This window comes from Glycine max, chromosome 7 (assembly GCF_000004515.6).
Source record: "Glycine max cultivar Williams 82 chromosome 7, Glycine_max_v4.0, whole genome shotgun sequence".
Taxonomy (NCBI): domain Eukaryota; kingdom Viridiplantae; phylum Streptophyta; class Magnoliopsida; order Fabales; family Fabaceae; genus Glycine; species Glycine max.
The window spans coordinates 21,562,642-21,585,000 of record NC_038243.2 but is presented as its reverse complement, the minus strand read 5'-3'; the positions used below and the strand labels follow the sequence as shown (position 1 = coordinate 21,585,000).

The 22,359-nt window shown below is 34.0% G+C and overlaps 2 protein-coding genes across 2 annotated transcripts; both read left to right on the top strand.

Annotated features, from left to right (window-relative positions):
• The first annotated feature begins 4,106 nt into the window (after positions 1-4,106).
• LOC102666056 (uncharacterized) lies at positions 4,107-7,851 on the top strand. The gene is made up of 3 exons (XM_006584254.1): positions 4,107-5,132; positions 7,358-7,531; positions 7,666-7,851. The coding sequence occupies exons 1-3, from the start codon at positions 4,107-4,109 to the stop codon at positions 7,849-7,851; spliced, it is 1,386 nt and encodes a 461-aa protein (XP_006584317.1).
• A 7,678-nt stretch (positions 7,852-15,529) lies between these two features.
• LOC100806715 (B3 domain-containing transcription factor VRN1) lies at positions 15,530-21,020 on the top strand. The gene is made up of 4 exons (XM_003529155.5): positions 15,530-15,840; positions 19,360-20,044; positions 20,138-20,337; positions 20,425-21,020. The coding sequence occupies exons 1-4, from the start codon at positions 15,781-15,783 to the stop codon at positions 20,791-20,793; spliced, it is 1,314 nt and encodes a 437-aa protein (XP_003529203.1). The 5' UTR covers positions 15,530-15,780; the 3' UTR covers positions 20,794-21,020.
• Positions 21,021-22,359: the final 1,339 nt, after the last annotated feature.

Here is a 22,359-nt window from a genome sequence, read left to right as displayed (position 1 = left end):
GGATTTGGGACTTGGTTTGCATACACAAAAAAACAGAGGAGAATATCAAGTGCAATGAGAAATAAAAATAGAAATAAATTGCAAAAACTTAAATAAATAATAAAAGAATTTCTATAAATAAAACTATTTGGTTTAACAAAATTAAACTAGTAGGGAAATCCACAACTAATCTCCAACGACGTAAGAAACTTGATGGGTAAAATGTGTTAGACTCGCATAAGGGCAAGTGTACCCTACGCAATAGTAGCAATGGACTTGAAAGTTTGAATATCAAACCCAAAGGAGTAGTTGTATTCCCAATTAGTTAAGTATATTAAACTAACAATAGAGATTATTAAAAGAGGATTTAAATATTTTTATGGTTTTGGTTTTTTATAAGAAAACAAATGAACGAATATAAAGAGAGGTTTTGAGTTATGATAAAAGTGGTCAGGGGTTATGATTCACTAGTACAAATTTTATCCCAATCCTAGTCCTAATGAAATTCCTCCCACAATTAATTATTGATTCCCAAAATCAACTAAAGTCTATGATCAAGGTCAGAAGATGCTCTTTGCCTTAAATCAATACCCCAATGATCATGGATCTATCAATTTAAGTCAAAGGATAAAATTAATTCTAGGAATGATTAATTATAGTTATATCACAAATTACCCAAACAGTTTGATCATGAAATTTGGTATAAAATATTATCCACTTAGATCTACCAATTACTTGTAGATGATCACTACTATGCAATTGATTGAGTATTAGAATGGTTGGTTTTAAATAAACATTAAAATAAGAAAGATCATTAATTAACATGAGGAATTCCATTAAGAACAAGGAAAGGAGTACAAATGGAAAATTACATCATAACACCGGACTAAGGGGACTAGCCACTCATGGTCAGAACAAAACTAGCAATCCTATAAAGAATAAATATAGGCATACCAATAGGCAAGAACAATGATCACGATCGGTCCTAGCAGTGTTGTCCACGCTCTTCATCTCTTAAAAGTCCTTAAGGTTCTCTCAAATTTCTAAAAGAAAAGAATAAAATTGAATAATAATTTTTACAAAGACAGAGACCTCTATATATAGCTTTCAAAAGATAAATGCACGAAAAGGGGTACTACGGTTGTGGTCGAAAGTGACGTTGAAGCCTTGGGCCATTATAGATTGACTATGGTCCTCTTGGTTGACTACGACCCTCTTGATTGACCACGACCCTCATGAGTTGACCATGACCCTCATGATTTGAGCATAATCATTTTTGGATCTTGGCGTTGTTTTGGAGGATTTTTATCACTTTATTGTGGTTGTGCTGATTACCACGATTTTGGTCAATGTACTACAACCTATAACAAGTGTAGAGTCTTTAAATCTTCATAAATTTGTGCAATGTTCAACTCTTTTAGTCAATTGAGAGGTTGTACTTCTGCAATACAAAACTAGCATCTAAATGTGAGTTCCACCAAGAAAATGCATGCATAATGGCACAAAATGCCACTCAAAAAGTAGTTTATCATTAAGGCGACACTCTTCCAAATGCAACCCTCAAAATCCCTTGGGCTCGATGGAACTCCAGCTATGTTTTATTAGAACTATTGGGAGATAGTTGGTGGGGATGTTTCTTGTTTGTCCATTAGTTCCCTTAATGGTCAGCAGGATTTGGTTGGTCTTAATGGCACCCACATTGCTTTAATCCCTAAGTGCAAGAGACCAAACCATGCGTCTCAATTTTGGCCCATAAGTCTATGTAATGTGGTATACAAAATTATATCAAGACAATTGCGAATAGGCTTAAACCCTTCATGTTGAGCCTCATTAATGAAACTCAAGCAACTTTTGTGGAAAATAGACAAATCACTAGTAATGGAGTGCTAGTTTTTTAAGCTTTCCATTGTGTGGAGAATATCAGTAAAGAGAGGAGAGGCATCATGGCTCTCAAGGCTGGTATGTCGAAAGCATACGACAGGATTGAGTGGTCATTTCTCCAAAAAGTCATGAAAAGTATGGGCTTCCTGGAGAGGTGTGTTACCTCAGTTTCCTAACAAGTCATGGTGAATGTTCAACCTCATAAGGTTTTTCATCTGAATAGAGGCCTTAGACAGGGAGATCCCTTGTCTCTCTATCTTTTCACTATTTGTGATGAAACCTTGTCAGGCCTAATAAAAAGGGAGGTAGAATGTAACCATATACATGGTATTAAAATTTCTCCTAGGGCTTCTATGATATCTCACCTCATTTTTTCATATGATAATATCATCTTCTCCAAAGCTACTTTAGAGGAAGCTTCCTACCAATTTCACCTACCTGTTGAGGATGCATGAGCATGCCTCGGGCCAGAAGGTGGACCTTAAAAAGTCTCAGCTCTCTTGCAGCTAAGCCAAATGCTCCTTGGTGTTAAGGCAATGGAAAGAAACATGACATGCTTAGGACTGCAAACTATTATTGGTAAGTCAAAGTTTTAAGTGTTTCAAGCAGTGAGGGATAGGGTCTGGAAGAAACTAAAAGGGTGGAAGGAGAAGTGTTTATCTTAGGTAGGTCGAGAAATTCAAATCAAGGTATTGGTGCAGACCATTCCATCATATGCTATGCTGTGTGTCAAACTGCCTCTTTCTATTTGTAATGAGATTGAAGCTTTAATAGCTAAATTTTGCTAGAGTGGGGATGTAGAGAATAGGAAAATTCACTAACAGTGTTGGGATAAGATAGCTTTCCCAAAAAGGAGTGGAGGTTTGGGCTTTATAATGGTGACAAGCTTCAACCAAGCCCTATTAGCAAAGCAGTGGTGAAGGATTCTTCAACATCCAAAATCTCTCTTGTTAAAAGTACTGAAGAAAAATTATGTCCCTACCAGTGTTGTTAAAAAGTGGTTATGGTGACACCATGGCAGTATGGCATTGCGGGTTTTCGAATAAATGCCATCAAATAGCGGTAGTGTTGTGGGTTTCGTATGGAGGCCGCCATAGCCATAGAGGTCGTTGTCAAATGGAGGTTATGGCGGAAGAGTGCTTTTTTGTTTTTTTTTTTTAACCTTCGCAACACGTCGTGTTAGGCTGACCTGACCCAACCCTACCCAAATTTCGCATGCAAAAGGAGACGAGGAGCGCAAGCACAAAGCCACGAATAGCAACAGGCTTACTCCAGCGACAGCAAAGCTTCAGTGCAACGACGGCATGTTTGATGACGGTGACGGAGAACTCCAGCCTCTAGTGCAACGACAGCAGCAGGATGACGCACCAGCGACACGGCACCCTGCACCAGCGCACCAGCGCACCACGCATGCGAGCACGACGCACCTCGCACACGACGAACGGATGGCGATGGCGACGACGGCTACGGCGGCAACTGCGAAAGTATGCGACATGGTTTTGGTTTTTTTTGTTTTTTTTTTTTTGTTCTATTTTTTTTTCTATTTGACACCCATTTTTTATATTTGGTTCTACTTTTTTTTCTGTTTGACACCTATTTTTTATTTTTGGTTTTGCTTTTTTTTTTCTGTTCAACCTTCTTCTAAATGGCTGAACCATCATCTAATGCTGCAACTGCAACTGCAACAAGGAAAAATAGGACAGACCCTGGTTGGAGATATTGTCATCCACTTGTGGAAGGGGATACAAACACAATTGTTTGTAATTACTGCAGAAAAATCACAAAGGGAGGAATAACTAGAGCCAAAGAACACTTGATTGGGAAGTCGGATAACGTTGCATCTTGCAAGAAAACTCCACCAAATGTAGTCAAAGAGCTGAAGGAATATATGGCTAACAAAAAAAGTGGGACCACTTACAGTAGTTCTGGCAGTGGTAATGTGGCAAATATAAAAGAATTTGAATTTGGTGAACTAATTGGATGTGATTGAAGTGAAGATGAGTTTGTGGACTCTTTGTAATGCTACTGCAAAGACAAAGTGTGGGACTAAAAAAGGACCAATGGACAGATTTTGTAAGAATCCAGAAAATGCAATCAATCGGAGAAAAATGGAGATGTTGAGGCAAATGAACATAAGAGAGTCAATGGATAAGAATGAAGTATTGAAGGTGCATTAATATATTGCCCGCTTTTGGTACCAAGCAGGTTTGTCATTCAACCTCATTAAATTGAAAAGTTTTGAGAATATGGTTGCAGCCATTGGTCAATATGGGCCACATTTTCCCATTCCAAGCTATCATGACATAAAAGTTCCACTCCTGAAGAAGGAAGTTGAATACACTGAAAATTTGATGAAAGGCCACAGGGAGAAATGGGTCAAGTATGGTTGTACTATTATGTCTGATGCATGGACTGATCGAAAACAAAGATGCATCATTAATTTTTTTATTAACTCTCAAGCTGGTATCATGTTTTTGAAGTCTGATGATGGCTCTAATTTTGTAAAGACAGGTGAAAAGCTTTTTGAGTTACTTGATGCTATTGTGGAGGAAGTTGGAGAAAAGAATGTTGTTCAAGTTGTAAATGATACTGGGAGCAACTATGTTTTAGCGAGTAAGTTGTTGGAGGAAAAAAGGAAACATATTTATTGGACTCCTTGTGCAGCTCATTGTATTGATTTGATGCTTGAAGATATTGGGAAGCTTCCCTTGACAAGGAAGACAATTAGAAGGTCAATTAATCTAGTTGGGTTTATCTATGCCCATTCTAGTACCTTGAGCTTGTTGAGAAATTTTTCTAACAAGAGGGGATTTGTGAGACATGCTATTACTAGATTTGCCACTTCTTATCTAACCTTGGAAAGGCTCCACAAAGAGAAAGCCAATATTAGAAAGATGTTTACTTCTGATGAATGGATCTTAAACAAGTTATCTAAGGAGCCTAAGGGGAATGAAGCTGCAAAGGTAGTGCCTATGCCTTCTTTTTGGAATAGTGTGGTTTACACTCTTAAAGTCATGGCTCCACTTGTCAAAGTGCTTCGTCTTGTGGATGGTGAAAGGAAACCAGCCATGGGCTATACTTATGAAGCAATGGACAAGGCAAAAGAAACAATTATCAAGTCTTTCAACAACAATGAAAGCAAGTACAAAGATGTGTTTGCAATCATTGATAAAAGATGGAATTGTCAGCTTCATAGGCCATTACATGCAGTTGCCTACTTCTTAAATCCAGAGTTCTTTTATGGCAACACTGATTTGGAGTTTGATTTTGAGGTCACCAATGGATTATTTGATTGCATTAAGAAGATGGCTCCACAATTTTGTGGAAGCAATGCCTTTAAAAGTTATTTTGATGATGCCAAAGAATTCAAGAATCAAGAGAAAGATTCAAGAGACGTTTCAAGTTTCAAGTTTTCAAGAATCAAGAATCAAGAATAATCAAGAACAAGATTCAAGAATCAAGAGAAGACTTAATCAAGATAAGTATGAAAAGGTTTTTTCAAAAACTGAGTAGCACATGGATTTTTCTCAAAACATGTTTACCAAAGAGTTTTTACTCTCTGGTAATCGATTACCAGATTGTTGTAATCGATTACCAGTAGCAAAATGGATTTGAAAAAGTTTTCAAATGAATTTACAACGTTCCAATTGATTTCAAAAAAGTTGTAATCGATTACAATGTTTTGGTAATCGATTACCAGTACCTTTGAACGTTGAAATTCAAATTCAAATGTGAATAGTCACATCCTTTCACTAAAAGCTTTTTGTAATCGATTACACTGATTTGGTAATCGATTACCAGTGGTTGTTTCTGAATAAATCAAAAGATGTAACTCTTCAAATGGTTTTTGACTTTTTCAAATTGGTTTTAAGTTTTTCTAAAAGTTATAACTCTTCAAAATGGTTCTCTTGACCAGACATGAAGAGTCTATAAAAGCAAGGCTTTGTTTTGTATTTTCAATCAATCTTTCTAAGCAATCTTTCTATCAATTCATCTCAATCATTTCTTTCAATCATCTTTCAATATTTTCTTTCATCTCTTTCAACAATTGTTCTGTTTCATCTTCTCTTCATCTTTCTAAAAGTTTTTGTTCAAAACTTTCTCTTCCAAGAAAAGTTCGTTGTTCAAAAACTTGTGTTATTCATCTTTTTCATTCCCTTCTCCCTTTGCCAAAAAGAATTCGCCAAGGACTAACCGCCTGAATTCTTTTTGTGTCTCTCTTCTCCCTTTTCCAAAAGAACAAAGGACTAACCGCCTGAGTTCTTTTTTTTGTCTCTCTTCTCCCTTTTCCAAAAGAACGAAAAACTAACCGCCTGAATTCTTTTGTGTCTCCTTTCTCCCTTGTCAAAGAATTCAAAACGACACAGTCTGAGAATTCTTTTGATTCTTCCTAGTCCCTAATACAAAAGTGTTCAAAGGACTAACCGCCTGAGAATTCTTTTGTATCCCCATTCACAAAGTATCAAAGGTTTAACAGCCTGAGATCTTTGTCTCAACACATTGGAGGGTACATCCTTTGTGGTACAAGTAGAGGGTACATCTACTTGGGTTTGACTGAGAACAAGAGAGGGTACATCTCTTGTGGATCAGTTCTAGTGGAGGGTACATCCACTAGGTTCAAAGAGAACAAGGGAGGGTACATCCCTTGTGGATCTTTGCTTGTAAATGGATTTTTACAAGGTTGAAAGAAATCTCAAGGACCGCAGGTCGCTTGGGAACTAGATATAGGCACGGGTTGTTGCCGAACCAATATAAAAACTCTTGTGTGTTTGTTTCCTTCTTCCCTACTCTTTTACTTTCCATTGTGCATTTAATTTCCGCTTTTACTTTCTGTTAAGATTCTCTTCTACTCCTCATTCTCTTAACAATTTAGTAAAAGTCTTAAAAGAGTAATTTTTTAATTGGTAAAGGTTTAGGAATAATTAATTCAACCCCCCCCCTTCTTAATTATTCTGAGGCCACTCGATCCAACAAATTTGATGTGCAATAGAAAATTCTAACTGAGTTGCATCTTTACAAGATTGTTGCTGAACACTCTGGTTCTGACTTTGCAATGGCTCAAAAGAAAACCCATTCTCCTACTAAGAAACTTTTACCAAATGAAAAATACAAATACTATACTATTTTTTATGTATTAATGTTATAATTCAGAATTCTAAGTTATGCTCTTGGTTGGTATTGTAGCATATTGGTGACGAATGTTTGGGTCACAAACTCCAAATTTGCAGAAGCTAGCTATTAAAATTTTGAGTTTGACTTGCAGTGCTTCAGGATGTGAAAGAAATTGGAGTGTATTTGAGCAAGTAATTGTGACAAAACTCTAACTATGCTTTTTAATTTTTATTTAATTTTGATGGTCATGTTTTATTTGGAGTGTATTTGAGATTGAGATCAACATTTATTTGTTATGTTGTAGATTCATTCCAAAAAAAGAAATAGGCTTGAGCACAAGAGGTTGCATGATTTGGTGTTTGTCAAATACAACCAACAATTGAAGCAAAGATATAATGCAAGAGATGAAATTGATCCAATTTCTCTTAATGATATTGATGTGTGCAATGAATGGCTCGTGGGAGAGATGGATGAAGATGATGATAATGATGTTGTAAATGATTTGGTATTTGAAGATGATGATGCACTAAATTGGGCAACTATGTATGAGGCTTCGGGGGTTGGAGAGTGTAGGATGTATACTAGGTGGAAAAAAAGGGAAAGAAAGCAACCAACAAGTGCTGCTATTAGTCCTACTACTATTGCTGCCCACACTTCTAAAAAGCGGGCAATGGTTGTTGGATCTTCATCAAGGTAGGAAAAATAGTCCAAGAAAATGATGAGGATCTAGAGTTTGAGGAGGATATTGAACTTGAATCTGAAGAAGAAGAAATCATGGTTAATTTTGAGGCGTCTGATGGAGAAGAGGGAGAGGGAGATGCTCCACTACCTTATGACAACAACGAAGATAATTATGTTGGGATTGGAGAAGATGATTAGAGCCTCAACCTTTACTTTGCACTTTGCATTATGCTTTTATCCTTTTGTAATTTTGAACTCTTGAATGAGTTTATTTGGTGTTGGTACTTGGTTATTGTGTGAACTCATGAAACTTTTTTAGTTTATTTGAATGCAATCCATTGTTTTTTTAATTTTTTATTTATATTTATTTTTATCTATTGTTTTGTTAATATTTATGTGTGTGTGTGTGTGTGTATTTGTCTGCCATTTTCCGTTACATCATCCGCCATATTTTTATGGCGGATTTTTGGCTTTCTGCCATGAACCGCCATCCGCCATTAACAACATTGGTCCCTACAGCCATGGAAGCTAATAGGGGCCACAACCTAGCTATGCGTGGGCTAGCTTATGTTCTACTTGAACCATTGTTGAAAGGGGTTTAATGTGGAAGGTTGGAAATGGTATGAACATCAAGGCTTGGTATGATAGGTGGATGCTTAATAGATTAATTTGATCTCAAAGTGTCAAGGCAACTTCAAAATGCTTCCTGGTTATTCCTCTTACTTGGGGGCCTCATCAAGACACCTCGATCTAGAGTTTTTCTGAAGATGGTCGATACTCTATCAAGTCAGGATACCACCTGGCCATGAAGTCCCACTGGTAAATGCTTCCTCCACAAGTGCCATTTGGGGAGATTTTTGGAAGTTGTGGTCTGTTAGAGATTCCCCCAAATGCTCAAATCTAATATGGAGAATTTGCAAGAATATAGTGCCTGTTCGAAAAAATACGCAGATAAAGATGCATCTTGTGGATTGAATTTGCCCATGTTATAGGGAGGAGGAGGAAATCATTGAGCACTGCTTCCTCATATGCCAATAGGTTAAGGAAGTCTAGTTTACTTGCCAATTGGGTGAAAGAGTGGTGGATTAGCCAATGCTCATTCGATCAATGCTTAACTAAGTGTTTTGAGGTTGGAGATGATAGATTCTTGCAAGTTGCAACAAGTATATGGCCTCTTATGGTCTATTTTGGAAGAAGCATAATTTTTGGACTTTTGAACAAAAGCAGACCCCTATCCTAATAGCCATAGACAGATCGTTTTGGGTTATTCCCGTTTCTCAAGAGAGACAAGGGCATGACAACATGACCCATCCCATTCAATGGACCCCTCCTTCTGCCCAGCAGAGATTTAAAGTCAATTTTGATGCTTGCTTTGATCAGGGTAGGCCAACTTGCTTTGGCATGGTATTTAGAGACTGTGAGGGTCATGTTCTTGCCTCAGCTTTAAAGCTCATACCTCAATGCATATCTCCTAAGATGGCAGATATTCTTTGTATGAAATAGGCCTTGAAAACTGCTAAGGACTTGTTATTGGATTTTGTAGTGGAAACTGATCGCCTTCAGTTAGCCCAAGCCTGGTCCCCCCTACCCCCGTCAAAGGCTTTTTTAGCTATTTTGTTAATGTTCTGCGTGAGTGCAGATCCCTCTCTAGGGATATTGGTCACTTTGATGTTCTCTTTGTAAAAAGGCAAGGTAATCATGTAGATGATGCCTTAGCCCATCTAGCTTTATCTTCCATTGAAAATGTTTGGGTTCAAGAGGACTAATCCTTTCGGATGTAACCTTTTTGCCTGTGGTTAATTGATGAAAGATTTTAACGTCAAAAAAAAAAAGCACATGGTGGTTAGAGGATGGAGCTTTTCACTATAAAATATTCTCAGCTTAAATGCAATGAGAACAGAACATACACGATTTTTGTAAGGAGTAAAGATTGATCAAGAAAAACCTTGTTAGAACCTAAGAGGCATGGTTGACCCAATACTAGCTTGCATGGCTAATGAAGAAAGTCAATCCAAAAGGCAAGTTCTAAATTTTAAATTAGTTTTCCTTCAATGCTCTACAAATCCCTCCTTAATAACACATTTGTGTCCACTAAATCTACAGAATCTTTGCCAATCAAGCAAATACTTGAGGAAGAGGAAGTTAAAAGGCGGAAGAAGATCGAGATAAAGATTTTTAATTTTGATGGTTCTCAAAGGCCTAAAAAGTTGTGTCAAGGATTTTAAGTGTTAAAGGATTTAAGTGAAGAACAGTGCTTTGCAAAAAAAAAAAAAAATCGAAGAACAGTTGCTTGCTCTAGTTTAAAGAGAAGATGAATAGAGTAAGCAAATAAGCATCATGGAAAGGAAACTTCAAAGAGATTATTCCAGACAACATTTCCTCCCCCTCACATTGACCCCACCAGATTGTCTTAACTATTTAGTGACTAGATGCTGAATTTATTTGACATCACAAAAGGAATATGCATATATATTGCACTTTTCCGTAATGATGATTAAAAAAAACGGAGGTACACTACAAATGTGGGAGTATGGGTTTTGGAGCCTCAAATTCTTGCGAAATAGGGACAAAAATTAATGAATGTTTATATGTTGTTGATGTATTTTGAAGGTGACAGACAAGAACTAAATCTAGTATCATATCATGAGGATAGAGACAAGATTAGTTTTTTTTTTTATTTTTACTTGGGGCTAAGTTTGATTTAAGCTAAGAGAAGAATGAACAAAGCTATTTTGTACTTTGTTAAACTTAACTGTTGCAATAAATGCAAAAGGAAAAGTTTAATATATGAACTGATCCCTTGTGTTCCAAGGCTCTCCAATTTGCCTCTTAACCTCACTCAAAGTTAAAGCTTAAGTGTCCCTCATTGATGGTACTCTACTACTCTCAATACCAATCAGGGGTCCTCTAGCTTAAGTGTCCCTCATTGATGGTGCCCTCCAATTTGCCTAGAAGCCACCTGCTGAAGGAACCTTCAAAGTGAATGTCAATGGTTAAGTTCCTACTATTCCGAGTCTAGCCAAGCTGCGTGTGGGGGGATTGTCAAGGGGTTTGATGGAAGACATGTGGCTCTTTTTCATATTAAGCTTTTTGGTACCTGTAATGCTATTTGGGTGGAGTTATGGCCTCTCAAAATCGTTATTCAAGTTGCCAGAAACCTTAATCAATTTTTGGTCATTTTTTAAATGGACTCGATAGAAGTAGTTCACATGAATAACAAACAATGGTTCATCCAAGTCTGCTATATATTCTCCAACCTCTCCTGCTGGATATCCGTAGAATGCTTAAGATGGACGATTGGCACCCTTCTCTTGTTCATGCCTACATGGAGGCCAACCGTAGTGCAAACCACCTTGCTAACTTGGGTCATTCTGGGATTTCTTCCCCACTATTCTCGAGTTTCCCCCCTCACTTCGTTTGATCATTGAGGACGAAGCTAGAGGTGTTTCGTTTGTGCGTTGTAGTTTTCGTTTTCGTTTTCCTCATAATAAAAAAATATAATAATATGTTTTTATGAAGTAAGAAAATCAGTTAAATTTAGACACAAAAAGAATGAATATAAAGTTAACAAAATATTAAAAAAATGTTATTTCTAACCGTTAACATTTTTTCAATTAAGAGTCCTGCTCATATTTAGCCTATACTCATAACAAAATACAATAATGGTATTAATTTTTTTTGGGTAATAAAAATTTGTTTTATATTATATTTTAAATAATAATTTTGTTACAAAATTAAGAAAATATTAACTATTTTTAATAATATTATTATTCATTAATATTTCACATAAATATTCGAATAAATTTGCGATTATATTTTTTTATCAAAAACATAACTTTTAGTGTAATTAATAGTTTTATAGAAGTCTATATTACATTAAAAAATAGTATAAAACATTTTTACAGAAAAAATATAAAGGTAAGAAAATATAAAAGATTATTTCGCACCATAATATTTTTCCATTTAAAAAATGATAGTTATATGATTACTTATTACATATTAAAACTTTTAGTTTTACTGAATACTTATTAAAACTAATTATAAGTTAATCAACTAAATCTATTTTTACTTAAAAATCCTATGAAATTATTTTTGCCTAGAAATCATATAAAATCATTATATATAATTTCATAAATAAATATTCTGTTAATTAATATTCAGATTATGATGTTGAAATTTTATACTAAAAATTAACTTAAATCTAATTTGTTAATATATTTACTGCACAATGATATTTTGAATTTATTTATAATAACTTCATATACAATTTTTTAACTAATCAATACAAACCCCTTTCATGGATCAAAATTTGGTATCCCAAAAAGATGGAAAATTCAAAGAAAAATTGTAGAAGAAAGGAAAAAGTTGATTGGTCCAAGAAATGAAAGAAAACAACACCATAATCTCTAGAAATTAATAAGTTCAAGACGATTCATAAAAAAGATGAGAAATTTTTTTATAAGAATATAAGATTTCTCACAAAAGCTAAGAGACAACAATGCTCTCACTTAACCAAAATAAGCTAACACAAATTTTATCTAAATCTCCCTGTCCTTACAATGAGTTAACACAACTCCTGCTTGGATTTTACTTCCTGCACCTTCCTTTTTGCTTCCTACACCACCAATGAATAAAACTACCATTTACCTTCTTCACCAACACCCCCATGCCAGAGAAGCTTCACTATGCCTGTTCCGTTGCCGCTGCGTTCGAGGGCTATGATAGCAAACCCTAAATCTCGAAACTCCAATCACCATCACTAACACTAAACCCTCAATCACCATCACCAACACAACAACTACAATGAACAAAAAATAAAAGAAAGAAAATCCCAAGCCATGTGACAACAATTGGCCAAAGCCCCGCGATTTGAATCCAACCATAGCTATTCTTGAACAAGATATTCTTCTGGAATAGGGGTGCCTAAAAAGGGATATTTTTGTCTGTTAAAGTCTTTTTTGAGAGGTACAAGAAGCAAAAGGAGAGTACAGAAAGTTAAAACAACTCCTATTTATATTTCTACTGACCAATTAGACCCGAGGTCGAATAGGCTAGCCTAAGGCCCAAAGGCCCAAAAGCAACTAACTAAAGTAAGGATTTTGCTATTTACTAAGAACAGTGCGTATTTACTCCAGTATGAAAATAATAATTGTAATTTTAAATGGACTAAAGTTGAAAAAGTACAAACTTAAAGGACTAACAATGAAAAAAAACTGCAAGAATAAAAAAAAAAAACACAAACTTATATAGACAAAAAATGAGCAAAATAACTTGTAAGTGTCAATGTTGAAAAAGCACAAACCAACGACAACTAAATTCATTTTAAGCCTTTTATATTTTTATCACCAAATATACCCTTTTAAACAGTATTTTTACACTCCCATTTTGTTATTCTTTAAAATATTATTTTGATCTTATCTTTACTAATCTTATTCCATAAATCTCTTCATATTTACTAAATTAGGTTTCAACTTCTTAGTTTAAATCCCGATTTAATTATTCAGTTTAGATATCCACGAGAATACTTGTATCAAAAAGTTTCATGTATAGACTCATTTCAATATAAGAACAACAATTTCATTCTAGTTGCATTGGCAAGATTTCTTATTTAAAAATTGAAGTGGTTCACAAGGTCAATAGAAAGAGGTTGAATAATGACACTTGATTAACTATGACTAAGCATGACGACAAGACGGGTCTATGACAAGATTAACTATCATCGTCAGGGCGGGGTTGATTCGGGTATATAAAAGACGAGGAAAAAAAAGGAAATTTAGCCTTATTCCCATTGAATTTTATCATGTTTGGAAAAATCCATGAGAACCCATCTCATGTTTTTTTATAAATTTATTTATTCATATATTTTAAATAAATCATGATTATTAACTATATTTTAATTCAAACAATACATAAAAATTAATAAAGAATAAATAACATAAGAATATTTAAGAATTAAATTATATTTTTAAGTTAAATGTATAATTTTTAATTTTTAATTTAATTAGTATTATAATATTGTTTATCTAAATATTAAAATAATTATTCTATATTTTTAACAATGATAAATAAAATATGAAAATAATTAGATAATTAATTATTACATATAATATATATAATAATAGAATTATGTATAAATGTATAATTATATAACTAATAATTATAAATATATACATAGCGGGACAAAGAGTGACATAGGCAAACCTAAATTCATTTTTTCAAATTGCGGTAAATTTGAACCCGACTCCAACCTCCATTAAAATAGATTTTTCTCGTCTCAAAGTATGGACAAAATCAAACATAGGAATCCACAAATTTACTTTTTATTTTTTTTATTTTCATGCCTAATTATGATCACACAAATAAAAGCTAGAATTTTTTTTCTGAAGTTTTTGGTTTGGATATCATAAGTTAATTAGTAGGAAATAAATCCACTTTCATACTTCTCAAATCAGTTTTCAATAGTTAAGGGGGAAAAAATTAACACATGATATTTAAAAGAGGCATGCTGCCGTAACATTAAAGTTAAAACGTTAAAAGTAAAAAGTTGAAATTTCTGTATGTAGATATAAAGTTAAAGGAGTGCAAAATTAGTAATAGATATCAAAAGAAAAAATGTAACAATAAATTTAAGTGTATAACACTTCCAAGTCCTTCAATTAGTGAGTTGACCATGTTTAGTTGCTCAATGATGAATATTAGGATTAAGGAGGGAGACATTTATTCTTTAGATGTAGGTGGTAAGGGGTTTCCATTTTTGTAGTGGATAGTTGTTGGAATGTATTTAATTTCGTCTTTGTTTGCACTAGTTCATTCTTACACTTGATTTGATGATAATCACATGATTGTTAATTACATCATTCAATTTTAATTACTATATCATTAAAAAAATTCTTATGCAATCACAACTTAAAAGATTTTATTTTAACTTTTTATGACAAGAGAATGAATATATATATATATATATATATATATATATATATATATATATATATTAAGTAATTTTTTATATGATAAATAATGTTTTTTTAACTAATTGTCGAACTAGACTCACGCTTATTGGCTTATTGGAGGGGAGTTGGATAATTTGTATGAATGGTTCAAATTTTGTTAATCATAATTTTTTTTCAAATCTTGTTGTAACTATTTCTTTATATAAAAAAACTTTTTCAAATAAAAATATAGCAAAAGTAAAATTTTAAATATTTATTAACTAATGTTTCAATAATAAATTTTAATTTTCATTAAATGTTATTAACAACAGTCAATATATAATACTAATCATAACTAATTTCTCTAAAAAAGAAAAAATAATCATCAATAATTAGTTTTTCTTACACCATACTATTGGGACGAAATTAATTGTCTCTTGTTATCATTTCATTAAGAAACACAAATTATTATTATTAGTTGTGTTAATCATAATTGGTGTCTTTTAATAGTACATATAATTTTTACAAAAAAAAAATATTAAATTTAATTAAAATGGAATGCATTTATATATTATGATGTAGGACTTATTTTTTGACAATAGTATTATTTTCCTTCTTTCACGTAGATAAATTAACCTCTATATTTATATTATATATATGTTCACACAAAAAATCTCATTTATATATATTAAAAATTAAAAAAATTTCCTTTTATATTAACTTTTTTTAAAAATTTTTGTTACTTTAAAAGTTTCTATACTAATTTTTTTATCTCAAAATTTAGCTATTTATGTTCCTAAATTAGTTTTGTACACACACATAAAAACCAGAAAATGGAAAGTTTGGATTTTAGTCATTTGATAATTATTATAAGGAACATTTATATATTGGGGAAATACTGATTAAGAAGATATATTGGGGAAATAAGAATTGAGTTGACTCGGGCGAGTGGTGCACTCGTTTGCTTTTTAATTAGGTCACACAGGGTTGGGGTTTTTTTAAGGTTTAAAAATCCTTGTTTGACTCAAAAGCTGGGAAGGGTGGAGAAGAAGGTGAAGGGAGGAGTTGAGTAGATCTGAGTGTGAAGCAAAAACCATCCCGAAGTTTTCATCTTTCAATCAAAGGGTCCTCAAAGAATGCTCTGAACCGTCGTTATCTTCTTTTCCTTCTTTTCTAAGTCCCCAATCACTCTCACACAATGCCTCGCCCTTGTTTCGACAAGCTTGTTCTCCCCACCACTCTTCAATCCAGACAACTGGTACGCCATTTCTCTCTCTCTCTCTCGTTCAAGTGTTTCTTTTTTCATTTTTTGTGTGTGGAATTGGCTATGTTTTGCTCTTGATTTTTTTTTATTTGGGGTTGTTTGTGATGGTTGCAAGGGAAAAGGCTTTCTGGGTCTTTGCCACTTTTTCTGACACCCCCCATGTTTTGATTTTTTGACCATTTGAATTTGTTTTTATTTGGGGGGGGGGGGGGGGGGGGGGCGTTGTTCATGGATTTTCTGTTAAGGTTTTATAATTTCTTCAAAAAGTAGGGTTGGACTGAATGTTGGTCCTAGAATTAAAAGTGGGTTTGGTTAGTTTTCTAGTTTATCTTAACACTGCATGCATTAGATATAATTGTTGCAATTTTCTTGGTTTGGTGTACTTAATTGAACAATCTCCCGTATAATTGCTCTGTTGGCTTTTTGCTTTGGAATTGAACTGTGTTGGATGGGGAGTTATTGCTGATTACGCACTCTCGGAGTGATACATGAATTTGACATAACTTGTGGCACAGACATTGAGGATGTGCTTTCAGATTGATTTCATGATGAAATTTATGCTCTTGGGTGTATTCCTCTCTGTAAATTAGAGAACTTGTTGGTCATTTACATTTATATTGCTTTGCCCCACTTTGGTTGTTTAGTGGAAAAAGTAAGGTTTCAACTGAAGGAAATTTTAAGCTTAGTCATCAATCTTGGCGCATAGTGGCTGACGCCAAAACTGCTATAACGGCGTAGCACATAGCAGGATGGCTACTATTGTGATATTTATTTTATGCTCTGATTTTATAATTGTATAATTTATGTTTATGCCATATACGTATAAAAGTTCAAAATTAAATGAACTACTCAAAGTTCATGATTTTATGATATATTCATAATTGACAATAGAAAGTCATAGGTCTAAACCAAAACATACAAGTAAATAACAAAAAAAAGTGAAGAAAATAATATATCATAATCATTAAAGTTTCAAACATTTAATAAAATCCCTAATCAGAGGCATAACAAAGAGGAGTGAAGGGTGGGTGATGCTGGAAATTGCCATAGATGGGTGGCTCTAGTCAGAAACAGAGGTAGCCACAGAACAGACTCAACAGAGAGAAGAGAAAAGGTCTTGAACATTAGTAGAGAAGAAAAGTGTTGGAAAAAACAAGGGTTTAGGGTTTTTTAACCTTCTGTAAAAGTGAAAAAAGTCAACTTTGCCCTAAAAAACCCTCAACATGTGGTTTCAAGGGCCAAAAGGGGGTTTGGTCCAACACGGTAGCAGCACTATAGGGCCATGGAATCCCACTTTTTGGGATGCGAAAGCGGCTGCAATGTCCACGACAGAAACATGTCCCTTGATGGAAGTTTTGTAGTGGTTGGTGGCCATGCTCTGCTGCCAAAGTGTGCTATTAATAACTATGATTTTTGAAATGTCTACTTGATAAATATAAATAAAGTTGGTTTGTTGCTTTAGAATTCTAGTTTCTTCATTGAACACTTGTACTTTTCCTTTGTCACTTGTTCTGGAAGAAAGGAAAGAACAATATGACTGTGCAGAGTTTTTTTCTTTTTCTTTATTTGTTTTCATATATATCCACTCAATTTGGTTTTGATACAATATTTATGTGATTGTGTTTTGAAGGGAGGTTGAACCACTTCTGGTTGAACCTTAGATATTTATGTCATGCAATTATACTAGAAGTTTCGCTAGCATAGTTACTGATTCTTTCTCTAGTGAGATACAAATTTTGGATTGCATTTGCTAGTTTCTCAGTGGTGTGCTTGTTGCTGACAATTTAGAAATGAGTAGTCATTTTTTAAAATACACATCCATTTTCATGTCAGTAAGGTTCTTCCATTCTCAGGAAATCAAGCACCTCCTCTTCCATTCTAGTGTGGTTGTCCTCTAGACCGTAGTTGTCAATCATGTGCGAACACACCGCTATGGCATTGTTGTGGGCACCCCTTCCTTCTCCTAATGTTGTCGCATTGCAGTTTGCTATCAGAGGCCCAAATCGCAAAGCGAATTGTGCCTCTTGTGACAAATAGCAGCCACTCTAGGTGTTTCAGTGCAGGTGGTGTTTCACAGACATTATTGATGGGGGTGGAAGGATAGATGCGATGATTTGGCTGCTCCAAGTCCAACAAAGGCTTTACAATCTGTGCTGTTGCCAGACAGCCTGTAGCCCCTCCCTCTTACTGCCACTGAACTCCCACTCTATCTGCAATCTTTGCCATAGGGAGTTAGGGTTTAATAGACGGGCTGACACATATCTAGCATCTGTTGGGTCCTAGGGAGTTAGGATTTCAGGGGAATTGGTCCATGTGTCCCAAACATTTTTGTTTTGGTTTGTTGGGCCTCAATTTAGTTACAGTTTAGCTTCTCTATTTTTTAATTTTTTTATTTAAAGTATATCATATACTATAATAAACTAAACAATAATATAAATGAAAAACGAACCAAAAAAATTCAGATACTGTTCTTTTAACCAAATTCTCTAGTCTTGTGTTCTCGGCTATTTTCCAATCTTACTATATTCCTCTTTTTAAGTTTTCATAAGTTATGCTTTTTATTTACAAATAAATAGAGACAAATAAATCCATAAATTCTATTCTTTTTGTGCTATGATACTTCCAATATTATCCCATTAATTTGTAAATTGGGTTACTTTTGGTGAATTTTATATGTTTCTAGTTTATTGTTCATCTATTTATCAGTTTTTCTATATTTATTATATTTTGCATTTTTTATATACTTTTTTCATATGAATATATATTTATCATAGCTGTCATGCTTCTACAGTTCTACTATAATACAACATGCCATCCTTCATATTTTTCTGGTGGACTTTTAGCTTGCTTCCATCTGCTATTAATAACTTTGCATACACTTTAAAGTCTCGTTTACTCATAAGATTATTGGTATAACAAAGGTTTACTGAATTGCTTGCAGTGTTGTTAAATAGCGGCCATGGCACCGCTATGGCAGAATGACGTGGCAGATTTTTTGCCAATCACCATAGGCAATTTGTGAAGGAAGGCCCACCATGGCGGCGCCATAAGGCGCAATGGCGTGTTTATATGGTGGAATTTTGGCCTTCTGCCATGTTCCGGTTCCGCCATCCGCCATTGATAACACTGATTGCTTGAGATAAAAGGCTTCAGCAATTCAGCATACTCCATTATATAAAAGATGTATAATCAGTAATAATAGGAAATTAAGAAAATGATGAAACACAGAATAGGACAGCTATACAAATAAGATCAGAATAGTACAGCTCTTAGGTAGATGATAGTCTCCCTAAATAGGATATTCCTTCCACCACACTTCGTGAAGGTAGGGATGATGAGGCCTTTTTTAGGTGATGGAAGGGATGGTCTGCCCATTCATTTTCATTATTAAATGTCCCAATCTTATAGTTAATAACAATATCATAAAGTTGGTGGAAATGAAATCTCCTTTTTTAGTCTTGTATTTTGAGTATTTACTCATATTTGTAACCTAACCTGTATTTTGAATTTCAGAGGATTCCGGATAATTTTCTGAGAAAATATGGGACCCAGCTTTCTACAATTGCTACCCTCACTGTTCCTGATGGTAGTGTTTGGCCCATAGGATTGAAGAAAGCAGACAACAGAATTTGGTTTGTTGATGGTTGGCAAGATTTTGTTCAACGCTACTCCATTGGTGTTGGATACTTTTTGGTGTTCATGTATGAAGGGAATTCATCTTTCATTGTTCATATTTTTAATTTGAGTACGTCTGAGGTAAACTATCAATCGGCCATGAGAAACCATAATGAAGGGTCTTGCTTTGCCAATTATCATCATATTTTTGATGAAATGGAAGATGTAGACTCCCTTGGTTTGTCGGATTTGTCACCTCAGTACCTTACTCCCGGTGCATTGCAAAGCAAGGGTTTTGCTGGATCTGTGGATCAACTGACACCTGGGAAGAGTCATACTCCAGCTTTGCAGAATTTGTTCAATGGTGGATCAAAACTCAATCGCGTAAACTGGGGTGATGGTGGGAGTGCTTTTTCTTTGAAGGATGCGAATTCACAAGGCAATCAGTCAACCAGAGACATAGGTGTTCAGTTTAATGCTGTTGAGTTTAAAAGGTCCACTGAAGAATTGAAATTGCGTTATTCTAATTCTAACGAGGAAGCAGTTAATAAAACCGCAAAAAAGAAGCGGAAATCAGAACCCTGTAAGTTCTTATTTTTATTCAAGTTTTCTCTGTCTGGAAATGTAAAAGATGACATTTTCCTTCTTATTACTAATACAATGTGTGGAACTATAGATGGCGAGGAACCTTCTGGTGAAAATGAAGAGGAGGCAGAAATGCGCTATAGGTTTTATGAAAGTGCATCTGCAAGGAAACGAACCGTGACGGCAGAAGAAAGAGAAAGGGCAATTAATGCATCAAAAACATTTGAACCGACTAATCCTTTCTGCCGAGTTGTCCTGCGACCCTCCTATTTGTATAGGGGATGCATAATGGTGAAATGTTTTTCAATTTGATATTTATCATCATTCTTCTTCAACATGTCATCTTGCATACTTAACTCATGTTTCTCTGTTTTCCAGTATCTGCCTTCCACCTTTGCTGAAAAGAATTTGAATGGGGTTTCGGGATTCATCAAACTTCAGCTGTCCAATGGTAGACAGTGGTCCGTTCGCTGCCTCTATAGGGGAGGTCGAGCCAAGTTAAGCCAAGGATGGTTTGAATTCACAGTGGAGAACAATTTAGGAGAAGGTGATGTCTGTGTGTTTGAGCTCCTTAGAATGAAGGAAGTTGTGCTGCAAGTTACGGTGTTTCGCGTAACCGAGGATGCAGGGTTGTTGAACCAGCTTCCTATGCAACAGCAGCAGCAGAGCCCAAACATCAGCCACACTAAACTCTTGAACCCTCACTTGCAGCATCGCATCAGTACAACCAAATTGATTAGAAATTAGCAAGGAGATTTAATTTCTGATAGCAAAACTGTGTCCATTTAGCCCTGGATTCTGAGTGATCTGTTGTTCATCTAATTTCTTCACTTGGAACTTTGATGCTTTACATGTTCATAAACATATGAACTTAGTTATTGTAGTTTTGATACAAATTTCTTTTGTTTTTGACTTGGGTTGTAAATAGATTGTTAAATCAGCTGATCATAAACTGAGTCGAAATGTTTGTGCCATTGCTGTGTTTTGGTTTAATAAGTTATATTTGTTTGTAGCTTCACCTGCATGAGTATGATGGTTTCTTCTGATTGCTGAATTTTTTTAATCTGATCTGACATTTAATATTATGTTTGGGGAGAATTGTAATATGATATGGATATTATTAGGTAACATGGATGATAGCTTTCTTCATTTTATGTTCATATTTTTCATCTGTAACAATAGATCTTGAAACATGATGTAGATGAGCATTTTTTTTTTATTCTCAACTGAAATTAACATCCCTAATTTTCATTTTTTTTTAATCTTTGTGCAAGAAAAAAGTGGTTCATCCTTATATTTCTTGTTCTGTTTTCTAAGTGGCCTTAGACATCTACATTCAGGCGTTTTCTTCTTGCACCCATCCTTTTATTTTTACACCCAGCAGATTTTTGACAATTCCAACATTATCCTTACCATTAATCCATACGGATTGTCAATCCAAAAGGGTCTATACATCTATGAATTGTTAAAAATGTTTTACAAAATAATTTAAAATTAATGATTTACACAGGTATCAAACTTGTGACTTTTATATTATTATGACAACACTCAAATTAATTGAGTTAATAAGTTAATTATATTAAAAAATAATTAATGTTGTTATATATAACATTAAAATTTTTAATTTATATTTAATACACAGAAGTCTACATAATAAATTTTGTAACAATTAATTTTTATCTAATAATATATTTTTTGATAGATATATTAATTTTGTGCTTGAGTGGTTGTCAATGACTGAGGAACTATTCGCAGGTAGGGGTGTTCACGGGTATGGGTCACGCATGAACCCGAACTGATATAAACTGATCCAAACAGTTTGTGATTTAATCATTTATGTATTTCGGTCAAAACTGAACCGATCAAAACCATTTATGTATGGGTTGAGTCATGAGTTTAGATTTCTAGATTCGTTGATCAATTGAACCGATCCGTGAACCCATAATTAAAATATAAATTTTATTATATATATATATATATATATATATATATATATATATATATATATATATATATATATATATATATATATTAAAAACAAAAAATAATTTGACAATCAAGGAAGGTGTGATAATGCATTATTTCCTTTAGTGCTTTTAATAAAATAGTAACAATTTAATAAGTTGAGGAATAAATCTGCAACAAACCAAGAACACTTTGTGATAAATGTTTTTTTTATATAATTAAAATTTATGATAAATAACTTATATTGTGATATAAGATTAATTTTAACAATTGATAATTTTTTTACAAAAATATTGAAATTAAACTTTAAAAAAATGAAAAAGATAGAAAGAGATAAGAAAAATCCAT